We start from the raw sequence: 18,124 nt of genomic DNA on the forward strand, positions 1-18,124 counted from the left end.
AGGCAGGCTAGGGCGTCCCTGGGCTAGGCAAATGCTCCCTTACTGAGCTGCATCTTCTGATTGTCTGTAGTGTTTAAGGAGTCCCGGAAGCGATTTGAGTAGTGTGGTAAAGAAGGCTCAGACAGAAGGCACTTGAGCACAGAGGCCATGAAGCTGAGCATCTATCTTGGTCCAGACCACGGTTCTTGCAGGTGACACAGCTACAGCTGCACCTGTGGAGACACTGGGCTGAGGCAGTCAGAGGAACACACAAAGGCTCACTTCTCCACAGGGCTGGGCCAGCTGTCTGCTCACACAAGCTCTCCATGATCAGCTACCTGGAGCCAGGGCTGCAGAGGAGCAAGCACCACCATCAGTGAAGCCTGAACTGGCAATGCTGCCTAGAAACTGAAAACTAAGCCATAGCACTCAGCCCGGGGAGAAAGTGCTGGATGATTCTGACCCAGAAAGCTGCCTCACAACCATGTAGCTGGGTTGCCTGGACCTTCTCCTCCACTGGTAAAAACAGACATGCTCCCCATTCCTCCATCCCACGTCAACTACAGCAAACGAGGACTAGAGCATCTGGCAACTTCCACTGTCATTGTTACTGTCACGGACACAGGAGACACCAGCATACAATGTGCTGCCTCAGTTAGCACTAGTGAGCAGCTCAAAGCAGCCTTGAACACTGTCAACTGCCTCATTTAAGGTTCTTGCTACACAGGACAAATTGAATCCCAGAGGTTGCTTGGGTGGCACGTGTCCACTCCAGATGTGCTTGACCCCTGCCCAGGGCCTGCGTCACGTACACACAGCACAGAAACAGAAATAGTACATCCAAAAGGGACACAAAGTGGGTAACTCTCAGAGCTTAATTTGATGGGCTGGGAATGTGGCTAGGGCGAGAGCTTGCCTCTGGCCCAAGAGCGGATTCCCAGCGCCACATAAACTGAGCATAGTGGCTCATAAAGTTAGAGTCAGGATGAGAAGTTCAAGGTCATCCTTAGCTACACAGTTCAAGACAAGTCTGGGCTAGAGACACAGTCTAAACAGTTAAACTTCCTGGGCCACCCTGTTCCATGGCGGCCTCCAGCACCAAGGAGTTTTGGGTCTGTCCATTGATCTGAATCACCCCGACAGCACACCCTGGGCCACAACCACACCATCAGTCGCCATGGTAACGGTACACACGAAGAATCCACTGTCACAGAAGCCTTGGCAAGACCCTCACAAGCAGAACACACACACACCCCCATTTTTTGTTTTTGTTTTTTTCTATACAGGGTTTCTCTGTATAGCCTTGGCTATCCTGGACTCGCTTTGTAGACCAGGCTGACTTCGAACTCCCAGAGAGCTGTCTGAGCCTGCCTCCCTGAGTGCTGAGATTAAAGGCATGCACCACCACCGCCGCCAGAAATTTCCTCTTTTTAACTGCCTATATTCTAAAAAAATAAAGATAAACAGTGTGGATAAAGACAATCGTGGTCTCCAAGTGAGGAAGAGGTCAGGGCAGCAAACACCAGGCACTTTGCAAAGAAGCCCATCGCTCTAGCAGCCACAGAACCACTTTCTGTTTCAACAAGGTACCCTCCTCTTCTGCCAGTCAAGAGTGAACTGGTCTGCTTCTGCTTCTGCCCTGGTCCTTAGCTCCAAGGAAGGTTTTGTGACTACCTCTCTACATTCAGGGGTTTCTAGGCCAACCAACTCCCCTTTTCCTCTTGTAATTCTGGGGTCTCTGGTAACTGTAACTGTGTTCTCAGGGAAAAGCTTTTTTTCCTGATGTTGGTGAAACACAAACCAATAAAATCTGAGGAAGGATGGGGCAAGCCAAGTGACTCCGCAGGTAAAGGCACTTGCTGCCAAGCCTAATGACCTGAGTTCAATCCTTGGGACTCACATGGCCGAAGAATCAATTCCTGCCAATCTGTCCTCTATCCTCCCCACATACACACGCGTGCACACATACACAATGAGTACATTTGTTTTATGGGTGTAAAATAGCTCACTGACCCTCAACTATCACTGTGAACATGCACACTTCTACAGTGAAGATAGCGAGATGTCCAGCAGACCCTGCTCTTCCCTTCGTGTTGAGCAGTAAGCCCTCTGTTATGGTTTAATGTGTTCTGTCCTGAAGAACTGGCTTAGTGTTCACTAGCGGCTCCATGCAGCAGTGTTGGGAGGTGGGATTTAATGAGAGTTGTTTGAGTAGTAAAGATGGAGTCGTCATAAATGCCATCTAGGAGAAGTGAGTGGGTTCTTGCTCTGTAGGGCTGGCTTAGTCACTGTGAGAGCAGCCAAGGTCTTCCTTTGGGCTCTTCTGTTCAGGTTTGTTTGCTCTGTTTTCAGCCACAAGATGATGTAGCATGAGGCCCTGGACAGCATGTCCACCTGATCTTTAATGTGCCTACTGGTAGAATCACAGAAGCACGCCTCTTTTAAGTTACACATCTGTTATGAACTGCCCAATCTCGGGCACTCAGAGTGTTAGGAAACAAACTAGGAGTCTGTGCCAGCACTCCACGCACCTGTCATGATCCTTTGGGCTTCATAGGGCTCCATGTAGCCAGCACTCTCCCCCTTTCCCGATTTGCTCTTGAGGTCATTCTTGGCATCAAAGGGATCTGAGTAGTCATCAGCTATGGTCACCTGCAGAGAGGAAGAGAGTGTGAGGCCATCTTTGGCTTTGTTTCATCACTGTTCACAGCCAGGCATTGCTCCAGCCAACAGAAACTGCTCCTGGGCTAGCTCAGCAAGGAGAGGAGGGGATCCAGAAATGTGAGCCCACCCTGGGGGAACTAGAGGAGCGGCTGGGTAGAGGTCTGGTGCATCCAAAGTGCAGAGATGAAGAACTGGGAGTCGTGGGGAATGTGCTACTAGGTTTAACTGAACAGCAACGGAGAAAAGGTTGGGAGATGACAGAAAGCCTAGAAATGCTGGCAGGCTGTTGGTGCTGGCTTAAGCACAAGGCCTCAGCCGAGGATAGTCGCACTCAGCATCCCATTTTCCTCCAAATCTGGAACACAATCATGCTGTGGATCATCACACAACAATTTGGTGAGATCAACACACTATAAAAGATGAGTGTGGCCACAGACAGGCCAAAGGAAAACACTAAACTCAGCAATGTACAGCCACCGGGGTCAAAATAAATGAGCCCTGGAGCCCAAAGGCCAGCAGACCCTTCTTTAGCTGATGGGCCACTGAGGTCCAGGGTGGGCAGCAGTGCCCCCAGATCCTCACTCACAAGGCCTATCCTAGTGCCCTCACTCGGCAGCCAGCCAGAGCCCTGCCAGCCCTTTGCCGAATGAGAGGAAGAATGAGTCACCAGGGCAGCTCTTGGGCTGGGCGAGGTCTCTGCGGAATGCGCATATCGGCATCTCTGCAATTCTGCCGCTCTACAGGTGACTCCACACTTCCTGGTGAAGGGTGACAATTTTTAAGTGAAGACTTCAGGAGAACACAGCACCTCCTCTCTCATTAATGACTCCCTAGTCCTCACAACAAAAGAAAAGGACATGAACCGCCCCCTCTCAGCCTCACCCTAAACTTCAGGAGCCCTTCCCCCTCACCCGGCGGGTCAGGTGTCTAGCAATGGGCAAATAAGTCCTCAGTCTCCCAGCTGCTGCCCCGGGGAGGGAGGAGGTTAGCACCCCCCTTTCTGGATTGTTATTTAAATTGTGGGTTTAATTAGAAACCACAGGAGCCGCTCTTCTCACTGGGCTCCTGGAATGCAAGGCATCTGCAAGGTCTGTGAACCGGGGAAAGGGAAAAGGCCCTGCATCTGCCTGGTGAATGGCAGCCCGTGGCAGTAGCCCTGGCAGGAGGTACAGTGACCACCACCTGCCTGGAATGTGATGCCTGCAGAGGGGCAGCAAACACTTGTCCCTGATCACTAAACTAGAAGCACATCCATCATGGAAGACCTAGGCCTCCAGCACCCAGCACTGGGGGAGAAGAAGCCAGGTCACGCTCTGGTCCCAGGGGCTCCTCCAGATGAGGATACAGCGATCAGTGCCTTTCCGGCCACTGCAAGAGCTCACAGGACACCAAGCCAGGAAAGAGGTTTGGGGAGAGCTAGGCTCGCTCTGTCTTTCATTTGATATTTGCACTCTACCATTTGCAGAATACATTAAGAGTCACGGATGGGAAGTACCGTCAGCCGACACAGTTCAGATTCGGGTCTTTTGGGCAGAGCTTTGAGCTCAAGAGACCACAGCTGCTGCAGGTGACATCTAATATTTGCTGTTCCGGCCCTATACTCCTCCTTTGTCTTTGCAACGTGAAAACCCTCCTCTGTCTGCAGTGAAAGGGGGGGGGGGAATGTTTCCCAAGAAAACAAGATTATTTGGGGTTTCTGCGGGGGACCATGGGTGGGGTAAGGTGGCGGCGCCTAGCCTGGCTGCAGTCTCGGCAATCAGCATTCCAGGCCCTCTCAGAAGCGCTCTGTAATTTGCAAACACTAAGGCTCGTGGGATATAAACCAAATCTTTGTTCGCCTTGGGATAGGAGTACTGGGAGGCCTGTGATAAAGCAGGTGCTATCTATATTTTCTAATTAAAATGAGATCTGTGCTCAGGCTGGCTGTCATGGGCCCCCAGCTGCCTGCCCTGCTTACTTCCTTTTCAATAAGAATCCTAAAAACCAGGAAAACCCCTTAGTCTCTGATGACATGTGGTTCCAGTTATACCTGCTGACAGCTGGAAATCCTTCCGTTTAAAAAAAAAAAAAAAAGTTTAGAATTCTGTCAGTTTAAGAAGCAAATCGGGAAGTTCCTAAAATGTATATTTAATCAATTTGCTTTTGAACTTCAAAGTGGTGGAGGGGAGGGAAATGAAGGTTTAAGCAACCTGAAACTTGGCAAACACAGGCTGACCGGTCAACCTTACGCAAATCACGTCTTAGTTGGAAGTAAAATTTTAACCAGGTGTTAGGAAGTGGAGCAAGCAGGAGGTGGCAGGGCCTCTTGTGAACAGCCGTAAGCCCCTGGCCACAGAGACTGGGTGGTATGACAGGTTAGCAGACAGCACACCGCTGCTGGGACTGGTCCTGGTGGAGCTGGGGGCAGGAGACGTGCCCAAAGGCTGTCGTAAATGAGTGGCTTTCCACAGATGTGGGAACGCTGGAACCGCTTTCCTTGAGAATGCTCCAGGTAGCAGAAAGGTGGTGGAAACCTAAATGAGCAGTTCAACCGTGGGGACCAGCATTTCTCCGCAGGCTACCTGACCACACAGCATCACGCTTGGGAAGCAGGGCCACTGGTCTCTGTTAGCAAGCAGGCTCTCTACCGCCGGGGCCCCTGTCCCAGGGACCCGGCAACAGCAGGATATGCCAAGGTGCAACACAGTCCCACTGTCACCCAAGTCACACACCTTCAGCCCCTCCTCTGCCCACTCTTCCTTCCACCTCCCCCACATGAGATCTGTCACATGGTGTGACTTTACGGCGTCTGTCACTGAGATCACAACATTTGGGGCCGTGACTCCACAGGCTCTCCTGGTGCCTGTGCTCCAGTTTGTGGGTCGAAGTCGCACCCCAAAATGCTATTTCCAGTCCAGCTGCAACAAGCTCACTTTCCAGCTAACCAATGCCTGGGTGCACCATGCAACACTGAGGAGAATAGTAAGTACTCCTATCCTAGTCGGCGTAAACGTTTCCCTGGATCCAGGGGACTGACTGACCGCTGATTGTCCGGCACCCCGCTAATATTCTTGGAGATGGAGGTGGCCCAGCCAGTCTTGAAGGCTACAGCTGACCCTCTTGGCCGGTCCCCACTGCTGGCCTTCTCCCTTGGGAGAGGCTTGGTTTTCTCTATCAGCACAGTTCCCCCGCCCCCATCCCAGTACAGGGTGGCATCTGTTTGTGCTTTTAGCTCTGGTCCCTGGCCAGTTTTGTAACGACTTACTGGTCAGTTTGTACCTTCTCATTTCAGCCCTCCCCATGTCCTTGGGATGCCTTAGGCTCAGGCCTGTCACTCCCATCCTCACCCATGGGAACTATGTCTTTCACAGAACCTTTAAGCCCCCCCCCCCCATGCCTTTTGAAGAACCTCAGACCATTGGATTTCTAAACTCATACACATTCAGCGCCAAACTTGGCCCCGATACCTTTTGGATAGCGAACGCAAATGGCTGCCTGATGGCAACTTAAATCCGTTTATTATAAAGGACTTTTACAACTACTGCATTTCTTATCCCCCTCTACTCAGCTACTTCTCACTATGAAGTCTCAACCAGAAGAAACCTCCACTACCCTCTATCCTGCTAACAAACCCCTCCATAACAGCTCCAACCCATAGCTCCCTCTCCTTCTCTGGCTTCTCTTCTCCCTCTCCAGCAACAGGCTGCTTTAACTATCCTACTTTGGCACCCACTTTCACCCCACCAGCAGCCTTTAGTCCTCTTCCTACTTGCTCCCATTCCACAATGAGAATGTCTCTTCCCACCTGGTCAAAACCTTTACTGGAAGCTGCTGGGGTAGACGCTCTGGTCCAGGTACATGTCCCCTTTTCATTAAGTAAACTCTCTCAAATGGGGGGGGGGGTGTCCTATACCTCTAACTCCTCTACTTTCATTAAAAAAGTCCAACATATTAACCAATCCTATAGTCTCAACTTCCATGACACATATATGATTCTAACTAACAGCCTACACTCCCCGAGGAGTGCAGGCAAATTTGAGAACAGGCTAGAACACATGAAGATAAAATAAGACAAATGAATGCAGGACACCTAGCTGGGACTGAGAGGGTCCCTGAATAGGATCCCCAGTGGGACTACAATTCCCCAGGAGGCATTCTAGCTAGGGATCAGTTTATAACCTGCCACCTGGCTCTGTAAGGCTGCCCTTAAATCCGTCTCAATTCCTAGACCGCCTTACAAAGGCCCTCTCACATTATACTACTCTAGACCCTGAAAATCCAGAGTGGGTAAACAGCTTCTCATGACCTTTTTCCTTTCAAGAGCTCCCCCAACAATAAGGGCCGAGCTTACATACTTGGAGAGAGGACCCCTAACCCTCAGGCAGGGGTCTTAGTGCTGGCCTTGAAGAAGTGTACCATGGAAGAGATGAAAAAGCCCACAGCAAAAATACCAAATGCTGGTCAAGGCCTTTCAACCAGCTTCGGCAACTGCCCAGGCTCCTCTGCCTCTTCCGGCTCAGGAGGCCTGTCTAATGCCTGCAAGGCACTATCCAAAGTGCCATCAAGAGGGACATTGGCTGTTGATTGCCTCCATTTCCCTTGTGGCACAGGAACATCACTCCCAGACTGCCCTCCAGCAGATCTCCTAGGCCTGGCCATGGACAACTGAACCCCGAGCTCCCTTGGCCAGACCACTGTCATCTCTACAGGAAACCCTGCATAGTCATTATGGTATCAGGGCAACCTATCTCCTTTCTCCTGGATACCAGGGCCACTTACTCAGTCCTGACCTAGTTTTGGGGACCCACCTTTCCTCATTTCCTTATTGTCCGGGTAGGGGGGACAGCCTTAGCAGCCTTGCCAGACCCCACTACTCAACTGCATTTTCAGAGGTGTTCCTCTCACTCATTCTTTCCTAGAGGTGCCAACCTGTGCCATCCCCTTAATGGAAGCCTCTATTTCCTTTCCTCCCTCCATTCGGCTGACCCTAAGCTCAGCAGTAGCCCCTCTCCTTCTCCTAGCCACCCAAGCTACTGGTTCCAACACATCATTTCTTTTGTCAGCCTCTCAGGTGGAGGAGGATTAATAACCAATGCATAATAACCAAATTATGGTCATGCTAAAAGCCTCCCATCTCCCTGTGGCTACTGCAATTGTCCATGTCAGTCCTACCAGAATGACAATTCCATCATCTCTAAGGGAAATAACTGAGCCGTCGAGGCAGCTAGAGCTGTGGGCCCTTGGAGGCCCAGATTCTTCTCACCCACCACAGAACAGCTTGCACCATAATTCACATCCTCACTGTCATCCCCTGCCACTCGTCAAATTCTGTCCTATCTGCACCAGCTCTTTCATCTTAATAGCCAAGCCTTGTCTCACTTTGTTAAAACCCAGCCGCAGCTTAAGCCTGAGGATCTGTGTTTATTACTGTCTCTTGTAAAATCTCAGATGTCAGACCCCAACTTTAGATACTGCAGCCCCTTTTCCCACTCGCCAGGCTAGAGGCTCTCTCCCCAGAACGGAGTGGCAACTTGACTTTACACACATGCCCACAGTCAAACGTGTTAGGTACCTCCTGGTCTTGGTGGACCCTTCTCAGGGCGGGTGGAGGCATTTCCCCACCACCAACAAAAGATCAGTCCTCAATTTAGAATTCCCACCTCTTTCCAGTTGGACAATGGTCCTGAATTCACCTCTCATATTTCCCAAATCATATCTAAAGCCCTCAACATTCCTTAGTATTCTCATGTCCCGTATCACCCGAAGTCCTCAGCGAAGAGAATGAACTAACTGCTCCTTAAAAAACACCCTTGTCAACCTGTCACAAGAACCTCACCTTGACTGGGTAAAGCTCCTGCCCGCTGGCCCTTTTCAGGCTACAGGCCCTCCCTAAGTGACCTACTTCCGTATCCCTGTTTGAGCTCATGTACTGACAACCGGCTCTGGCTCTGATTCCCAGTCTTTTACCCAAACCCTCCCCTCTCCCTGACCACCTACTCTCCTCCCTACCCTGTCATCTCCGCTCCCTTCTCTGGAACTTTACTGACCACAGTCCACTCTGGCCACACACTTAACTCATGTCCTCCCACATCAACATTAGAGATCAGGTCCTTCTCTCCACTACAGGCCAACATCCCTCTCCCTTTACCCTAAATGGCAGGGCTCCTTCGAGGTAATTCTGTGACTCCCATGCTACTAAGCTTGAAAGCCTCCCTCACAGGACTCACCTACCCCACCTCAAGCCCTTATTCCCCCACCTCAAGATAACTTCCCTTCCTACATCAACCCCATCAGGACCCTGCTTCCTTAAGCTTCAGAGGATGCTGAGATCAACCACCCTGTCCCCAGTTCCAGAAGAGTAAGGCCTCACCCCAGCAGCCCTGCTCAACTCTACCAGACCAGATAGATATACATTCTTCCTCTCTTCTCTCTTGTTGGCTTCTGTCCAGGGTAACTCTTACATATGGAGAGTCAAGGTTCAAGAAACCCTCGCTTATAACAAACTGTCCCTCCACATAGGGTCGGGAAATTGCTCTATAGCAGGTTGTCAGAAGCCAATTAAAATTCCTATCCACCCCTTTGTCCACCTCCTCTTCATTTAATTGTCGGCCTCCTCTTTGATCAGGCAGAAGGTTATTGTAAAGAGTAGCCAGACAGATATGAAGGCTGCCCATACTGGTCTTGGCAATACTATTTACCACTCATTAAATCTCGCCCTGATTTTCTCCTCAAAATCTACAAGGTAAGATTTTCTACTTCTATATCTGAGACCCATGGAATCCCAGGTGGGAAATGGCACTGTTGGTAAACTCTACCCTCACTTCAACTCCAGACACCTGGTAAGCACAATTAATACCCAGAGAAAATATTATACAACCCCTAGAGATATGGGAAGTAGAGAGGTAATTAAACACTCGTCCAAGGTCACTGTCTCTTTAACATCCCCTCCACTAATGCAAACCTGTCTCCTGCTTCAGACTCTTTCCTCCTCCTATTGGCTCCTTATTGCCTCCCAAGATGGCTGCTTTGGAGATTACTAGTCCCTTCTGGGACTAGGTCACGACTGCCACTTACAGCTTCTCCTCTTGCCAAATAACCTTACCTCGCTATTCAGCAATTGCCCTGAGCCTGGTGTTGCCACGACTCCCTACCTTTTTATATCACCTTCTTTGGCATGGCGAACTGTTTTCAAGCATATGGGACACATTCTAGATTGGCATTTTAAACCCCCCAGACTGCAACAAAACCATACCTCTCGCTACCTCATTCCAGCCCCAGTGCCCTTCCGCCCTCAAGCCTCCCATCACCTATCTGCTGGTTGGCCAGGCGTCTGTAACTTCCCACATTGGGGGTGAAGCATGGTTAAGAGTTCCTACCTTTCCCGGCTGTGGACTCAACAGCTGCCCAGCATAGTGAAAGGGCCGTTTAAATCTTGATCCTCCTGCCTGTTGCAGGAGTGACTGCAGGTGTCACCAACGGGACAGCAGGACTGACGGCTTCCCTAACCTTGTATCATCAGTTTTTCTCCTGCAGCAGGTTGCCCAACCCATACTCACTTTTCATGGACAGAGTGACTCCCAGGCTGTGGTGGTATTCACAAACTAGACCGTCTGATGGCTGAAAAAGATGGCCTTTGCCACGTTCTCCAAGAGAAACAGACAATGCTGCACCACTACCAACCAATCGGGTACGGTAAAAAACTAAATCCAACAACTCCAAATAGATCTCCAAAAACATAAAGAATAACTCAATGACTCCAATCTCAAGGTCTCTGAAAACACCACATGGAAGTGGACATCGCCCTTCCTGATCCCTATTCTCAGTTTTCTGTTTATACTAATTGTGCCCTGCTTTATCAGTTTCTTCTCAGCATTTCTCCAAGGACAAATTTAAAAAAAAAAAAAATTCTAAGTAATTCTAAGTAAAATTCTAAGTTACTGTTACAGGACTACCAACCAGGAGCCACAGAGCCTGAGGCTCACAACTACCAAGTATGCCCTGATGGTGAGGATGAACAATGCTCCAGTGATGATGATGGCCACAGACAGCAGTAAGTAATCTAAATATCTCTCCGTCCTTATCCCCACCTCACAGTCACCCCTTCCAGGTCCTCCTCTTTTGTATTGTAATAAACAAAAGGGATCTCCACTGCTTGGGGTGCCTGCTCCAGGGATCCAGTGACAGCAGGGACACACATTCCCACTGTCACCATGTCCCCTCTCCCCCGCCATGGGCTTCATCCCCTTACAGAGGCCAGCCCCTTCCCTTCCCCTCTCTTTTTCCCTCCACCCTCTCCCCAGGCAGCCTCTGTATACCCTCCACCAATAAACCTCCCACATGAAATCTGTCACACAGTGTGACTTTATGGCATCCGTTGCTCAGATCATAACAGTCTCTACAGTAAGGGGCTTTGATGTAGCAACAGGGCAGGGGGCCAGGCCATCTCTTCCTTTGGCTCTCTCTCCACTAGGATGGGAGCTTTCAAACATGGGTGATCCCAGGTCACCTCACAGGCCCTAAAGGATTTTCACAAGCTCATAACACAAAACCCCCTGGACCAGCCCACAAAGCCTCTTTTCCACACTGGGATTTAGAATCCACCATACTCAGAACCCTCACTGTGGCTCTCTGGGCTCCCTACATGTTGGGTGCGGGCTCTACAGGCCCCTGTGTAGTATACATGCTGTGGGTAGAACTCAGTCTTTTCCAGCAGTCAGAGCTTGCTGTGTTTACCGTGAGGATTAGCTGTGTGATAGGAAGCAGTCTTCCTGCCCATCCCCAAGGGAAGCGCTAGAGGAAGGTGGGCGTTGCCACGTAGCTCCTCTTCCACATGCCAGGGTGAGTGTTTTCGCTGTCCCCGTATGGAGAACTGGGACACTCGGTGGGGTAGCTTTTAGCAGACTCGATGAAAATCCCCAAATGCACACAGTCTGACACAGCAATTTTACATCTCAGTATTTATTCCTAAATGTGTACATGGGAACCTGGGCAAAGATGCTCACTGAAATAAGTAACAATGACAAATACCACAAAACCTCTATATTCATCAACAGGGAGCTGCTAAGCAGGCCATCTCATCCCACACTGCAGATCCTGAAAATATCTATCCACGCTCTGACAGCGTTCTCCATGACTTGCTTACCCTGAAAGGAAGGAGTCAAGATGGGATCCAAAACACAATATATCTCTTCATGGGAAAAACAAACAAACAACAACAACAAAAACAGGGACCTGAACTGACCAGCTGGAGAAAAAGTCAGGGCGGAGGTGGTCCCTAGACTGACAGGTGTGGGGAGAGAGTCAAAGCGGGAAGCAAGGAGGACTTACTACAGCCTGTGACATGCAAACCCAAACTTGCTACAAACTCTTCTACCACAGGCTATTTTTGGAACAGCAGACAGACTGCTTCCGCAAACCTGTCTGAAGACAGAAATGGCCTGGAATGATTGTTAAGACAACAGACTCCGGGCCTCAACAGTCTGTGTATTTAACAAGCAACCCAGGTGATTCTTATCAGGGATCAAAAGGCAGCCAGGCCCCTCCGCCACTAGTCTGAAGGCAAACTTCCAGTCACGATCTGGAATTTCACTTTTCCCTGAGGTTTCCCAGCCCTGCTCATGAAGTTAAGCAACTGTGGCTCTCCTGCTCACCCTGAGGGGCAGCGGGAGCGAGAGCTGACCCAACATGCCTTCGTCTGTGGTCCAAGAACCACTTTAAATTCAGAAGGCAAGGCATCATGGGCAATCTTGAGAGCTGGTTCCAACTCAGCAACATGACCTGTGCAGAGTAGAGGGTTCACCAGACAAGCTCCCCGTCCTGTCCCCTCCCCACTCAGCAAGGTTCAAAGACCAGAAAAGGCCACAAGGCTCACTGTTCAGGTGCTTTTCAGTCTTGTCTAACAGGCTCTCAACATGCACACATCCTAGCTCCAACTTGCCAACAAAGAGAAGAGAGCAGCTGCCATCTTCTAAGAATAGGACCCATGCACCATCCCGTGCCCACTGCTCCACAGACAGCTCCCACCTGCCAGTCACTCTGAGGTACCTCCTGCTTCTGGGAACTGGTAGTACATAAGTTCCAGTTCAGCTGTGGGCTTGCAGGAGTTTCTATGCTGCTTTCCCATCCCTGGGAAGTGAAGTGGTAGCATCCATAATGGCCCAGACTTGCCATGCCATTTTTCTGTTTACTCCCCATGAAGACACTCGAGTCTGCCATCATGGTCCCAGTCATACCATCTCTCACTGGCTCACCACTAACACTGACCTTAGCTTCAGTAACAGTTTGAGGCCATGGATTTCTAGAAAACTGAGGAAACCCAATGTTTACACAATCCACAAAGTATATTATAGGTACACAGTGAACCTCAGATCCATTCCAAACCAATACCTCTCCTACTTTGCCCAACACTGAAAACAGACGCGCGCTTTTTGCTGTAATGAGGTGGCAAGTGGATGGCCATCAGGAGCTGGCTCTACGGTAACTCACCTGGCTAAAGATGCACAGTGCACACAGTACAACGTGACAGGGCCTGCCACTCACTGATGGATGGTGGGGGTGGGGCACCACAAGCATGGCCTTGGGCTCTTTAGCTAGCTTGGGAGCTTTAAGTTCAGGGGTCACTGTTGTGGCTGTAAACATGGTTTCATTTTGATCCCAGGTGTGGGATATGGGACTGATTCAGATGGTCCACAGCAGCAACCTATTTGCCTATTGCAGGCTCTGAGAGGGGCCTTTTGCCAGGTGCAGATAGTTTAAATCTGAGGACTCTGGAGAGGGAATAAATGCCAGGGTAGAGAGAGAGAGGAAGTTCTGAGAAAGAAGGCTGCTGGTGCTTCCTCCATGCTGCTCTCAACTGCTGTTGATGCACTGTGACTAGAAGTTGGAGATCTCCTGAAACAAAAACTGGATTATTCCATAAAGAACCTGACAACCCTATCCAGCAGGAAGCAGCTAGAGAACTTCGTCTCTTCTCCCACTAACCCTTTCTCTCTCTTATCTGGTGTTAGGATGTTGGAAGGGATTGGGATGAAGAAGGGAGGAAGAGGTATAAGAACCCTCCCCCCCATGTATAAAAAGTATCAACATCAAATGGTGCCCCATGTTACCCGCCACCTGTGGGCACTAATTTTTCAAATGCTACTTTGTGTGTGTGGCGGGGTTCCTTAAAACTTATACATCTCTTCCAAAGTCTTAACCCCAGGTAGGGGATAAAGAAGATTGTAAGGGGAAAGGGATGTAGCCCTTTTTGCTTCTTCCTGCTGGGTAGAGTCATAGGGTTCTTTTGGGGGCAATAAAAATGTTCACTGTCAGGAAATCCAGAAGTCCAGGTAGCGAGTAAACAGCAGCAGGACAAACCAGCAAGTACAACAAGCATTCTTAGTCTGTCTCCTCCAAGCTACCACCACCTTCTTCCTCTGGACTACCATATTTATGCCCCTCAAAGTCCTCAGAATTCAACTAATTCCAGATGGCAAAGACTACGCTCTGCATGAGACAATTAACAGGTGTGGACAAACTAAAATCCTCCACTTGGGATTATAACAAAAAACATGTTTATATATCAGAAACCAATCCACAACAGGCCATGATACTTTGTCATTTGGGGCGCAATAGGCCTCCCTGAAGATGAGCACAATCAGAGGAAGCATTACATTCTCACGGTAGTAAGAGGGTTCTGTGACCCCTTAGGAGACAGACAGGCTTTGGGACCCACTGTGATCCAGGACCTGGCCGGCCTGGCATCCACTGGAGCCCCTGCCAGGGCAGTGGGGCTGAAATGTACCTGCTTGGGGCCACCCAGACAGATGCATCGAGACGAAGGACATGGTTGAGCAGTGGCAGTTCAAACAAGCAGCACTCTGGACCAGGCGCCGCTAACCAGATCTGGGTAGCTGTAGGCAACCTACTACTTTATTTCTCTGTATTCTGGAGTTCCCCTGGGAGCTGGGACAGAGTGGTTTTCTTCTCAGCTTCACGGAGGCATTGTAAGGAGCAAGTAAGATGATTCTGGGATGTGCCAGTACTTATGAAGAAAAGGCTGATGCTTACTCAAAATCAGGAGGCACCTTCTGTGTGCGCGCACAGGACCAATAAACACGGGTGGGCCAAAAACCTGAAGACAGGACCTCAGCCCAAGAGAAGCCAAAACGAAGACTTGGGAACCCCTCCAACACAGCTCAAAGCCCCAGAAACTACACAAAGTAAATGACAGTAATTAAGCACGACAAGAGCTGTCATAGTTCTTACTAACCCTCAAAAAGAAAGCCTTGAGGAACAAGCCTTTCTTCTCTCCCTTGGCGACCCCTACAACTGTAGCAAACCTCCAGAGGTTCAAGGCTACCCTTGGCTGTGCAGTGTGCACCCAACGGCCACCCTGTATACAGGCCTACATGTCCACAGGCCCAGCTGTGACACCCCATGCAGATATGTAAGCAAATGCCCTTGCCGCCCCACGTCCTCTTGAGGTCTGGCTAGCGTAGACCAAACCCCGGTATAGGCACGCCAATAAATCATTTCTGACACAGTAAGGAAATTAATTTGGGAAAGAGTAATTAGCTGCATTCATGCAATCAGCCACGGCTCCTGGAAATAAGAAGGTGGGAGGGTAGTCTTCAGCTCGGCTTTTAGAATGGACTCCCTTTCTTCCTCTCAAGATCTGACTCGGTCTGGAGCTCTCCACACCCGAGGACTCCCTTTCCTCACAGAAGGGTACCCGCTGAGTGCTTAGTCCTCAATTTGATTGCATGATTCTGTCAGGCAGGGTGCTACCATCTATCCTAAGCTGAGCTCTGCCTCCCTCAAGGCCTGCAAGTACCTTTTGGTTTGGCATTCTACCACGATGTCCTGTTACTGACTGTCCACACCTGTCCCACATCAGGAGGCGAGGAGAACAGATGCATGCCCCGGTCTCCTACCTTCTAGTCCTGTCTCTGGCATAGCCACAGCTGCCTGCCTAGACGCCTGCAGGTTCCAGCTTGTCAGGAAAAAAAAGACATTCCAAACCAGCCTCTGCTGCCTCCTGTCAGGCCCACTCACAGCCCTTCCTCCCTCTCACAAACCCGCACTACCCTCTTTCTGCTTAGCACCCTCTAACCAGGCTGTTAATCTGGGTAGGAGGCTGGAGAATAGCCGGGCCCAACCCTGTTAAACACAGAAACTCACTCAAAATTAGGGACAGGCCTGCCGGCATCTCTCTATAGTAAGGGTTCTATTGTGAATTCAATAACCCAATCCCAGAGCTTCCCAACTGCTGGCTGCCAGGGTCTCTGGACATCTCCCTCAGGACAGACTCACCTATCACCCAGCCATGTTTCACACTCCCGAGAGAACACAAGGAGGTGGTCTGGTTAGTATATTGGGTCTTAACTCTTGTGTAAGATTTGCACAAAGGAAACCTTACAGGCTTTACATATGCCACTACCTAAAGAAAAAAAAAGCCACTGTCCAGTTTAGAAACCAGGAATCCACTGAAGATGGAAGTCCCAGAGAGGGGATGAACTAACCAAGGTCAATGCCAGAACAGGTAACCAAGCCCGTTTCCTAACTTTCAAGTCCACATCATTTCTGCGATTTCTATAGTTTGTTTTTCTTTTAAAATCATCAATAATTTTTTCAAAGAAATCTCACCGCTGGTTAGTGGTGGCGCACACCTTTGATCCCAGCAATCAGGAGGAAGAGGAAGATGGATCTCTGTGAGTTCAAGGACAGTCAAGGCTATACAGAGAAACCTTGCCTCAAAAGTAAGTAAGTAAGTAAATAAATAAATGGATGGATGGATGGATGGATGGATGGATGGATGGATGAATGGATCACCACAACCACCTTTTAGGAAGCTCCTCCCTCCCCCAGTCGTAGAAAGCTCTCTGTTGGAGGTGGACACCAGGCTGGGCAGGGTCTATGTGTTTTATCTGACTATAGTTCCCTAGTTCTCCCTAGCAGCCTCCACCATGCTGGGCCAACCTATCAGAAGATCCTTCCTCCCAGGCTTGGGAGGCTGGGGTTGGGGGACAAGGGGATGGGAGAAAGGGGGGTGGGGGAAAGCAAGCACAGTCCAATACTCTGGTCCACAAAATCAAAGTAGGGCTGTCACTTTTCGCCCAAAGAGCTAAGGATGTAGGGGGTGGATGGCTCCCTTCTGTCTTAGCCTCCTCCCATAAAAAGACAGCGGGCAGAGCTAACAGCTTTGCCAAGGTCACCTGAGCCAGCCCTCTCCATATGGACCAGGAGCAACGAGGCTTCCATGCAGCCAGAGGGAGGCAAGCAAAACTCTCAAGAAGGTAACAAAAGCAGACCTTCTAAACCCGAAGGGTAAGAGACACAGCCACGGTCATCTCCCTAACAGCCTCCATCATGCTGGGCCAACCTACTACATGATAGTGGTATTTATAAGCTGTCTACTTCCAAATAAACACTACCCAGCTTCCAGGGGATTTTCCTGTTCCTGATAGGCACAGCCCACTACCACCACTCCCCTCACAAGGAAAGACCAGAAATGCCAGAGAGGCTTTCTCATGGTGAGTGCAGGCCCCAGGAAGTCATAACTCCCAGTATGCTCACAGGGAAGGTATGAACAGCAGTGCCTGGAAGTCTGTCCAGTGCAAGGTAGTACCTTCCAAACCCGGCATCCATGCCCCATGAGAGAAGTCGCCAAGCGGATCCCGTGTCTCCAGTCATCCCCTCTGTCCCGAAGCTACCAGAAAGGGGAAAGGCTGCTGGCCTGGTGCAGCTCCTGGGTACACAGGGTGCATTCCAATAAGTCGCAGAAATGACCAAGTAAAGGGTCATTTCTCTCCGAACAGAGCCCATTAGGATGATTCATGCACAGCTCCTGTCCAAGCCCAGAGGCAGAGCAGGGCATCGTTAGGCACAGGCAGCAATAAAGAGCTGCCCTCCCCCAACAGACACACAGCACCATACACAACTACCACCACATCTGAGATTCCCAATTATGTTCAGCTTAATAGTGAATGCTCAGTAAATGCTGATTTACTTTAAGAGTAATGCTATCTTCTTGTCATTATGCCCAGCACACTGTACTGGCATGGCAAGGGCCCTGGAGGATAAAGAATGCCATCCTCTTCCCTCACAGGCCACAGGCCTGTGTGAACGTCCCCAGACACAGACCTTTCATCAGGGACTGCCATGCAAGCAGTGTTATTTGGGAGAAGACACTTTTGAGAGGACAGGGAAATGTAAAAAAGAGAAAGTGCCTAGGAAAACTGGGCTGCAGGGTCAGCTGGGCAGCTGGCTGTGTTCTAAGAAGGCAACAACAATAAGAACCCTGAAGCAGAGATGGAAAATACCAGAAGGGAGGCAGGGAGGGCCCCTTGGAGAGAGATTGACAGGAGTCAAGAAGGCCTTTGAGGTCAGTTCATCCCAACTGAACTAGAAGAACACCAGGCATACCACCCTGGAATTCCTATTTGTTTCTCCCTTGCTCTGGTCACTTCTTTGATCCTGCCATTTATGGCTTCTTCACCGTGGAAAGGGGACACCACTATCC

General features: G+C 50.0%; 1 protein-coding gene across 2 annotated transcripts in view; it reads right to left on the minus strand.

Annotated features, from left to right (window-relative positions):
• Shb (SH2 domain containing adaptor protein B) overlaps window positions 1–18,124 on the minus strand; it is a 114,812-nt gene that overhangs the window by 64,795 nt on the left and 31,893 nt on the right. For both annotated transcript variants that reach the window (XM_055605353.1, XM_055605352.1), the window contains exon 2: window positions 2,511–2,631. In XM_055605353.1, the coding sequence (XP_055461328.1) occupies window positions 2,511–2,631 (121 nt within the window). The remainder of the gene's footprint in view (window positions 1–2,510; window positions 2,632–18,124) is intronic.

The sequence above is a fragment of the Psammomys obesus genome, unplaced genomic scaffold, assembly GCF_907164565.1.
Source record: "Psammomys obesus unplaced genomic scaffold, mPsaObe1.curated_primary_1811, whole genome shotgun sequence".
NCBI lineage: Eukaryota > Metazoa > Chordata > Mammalia > Rodentia > Muridae > Psammomys > Psammomys obesus.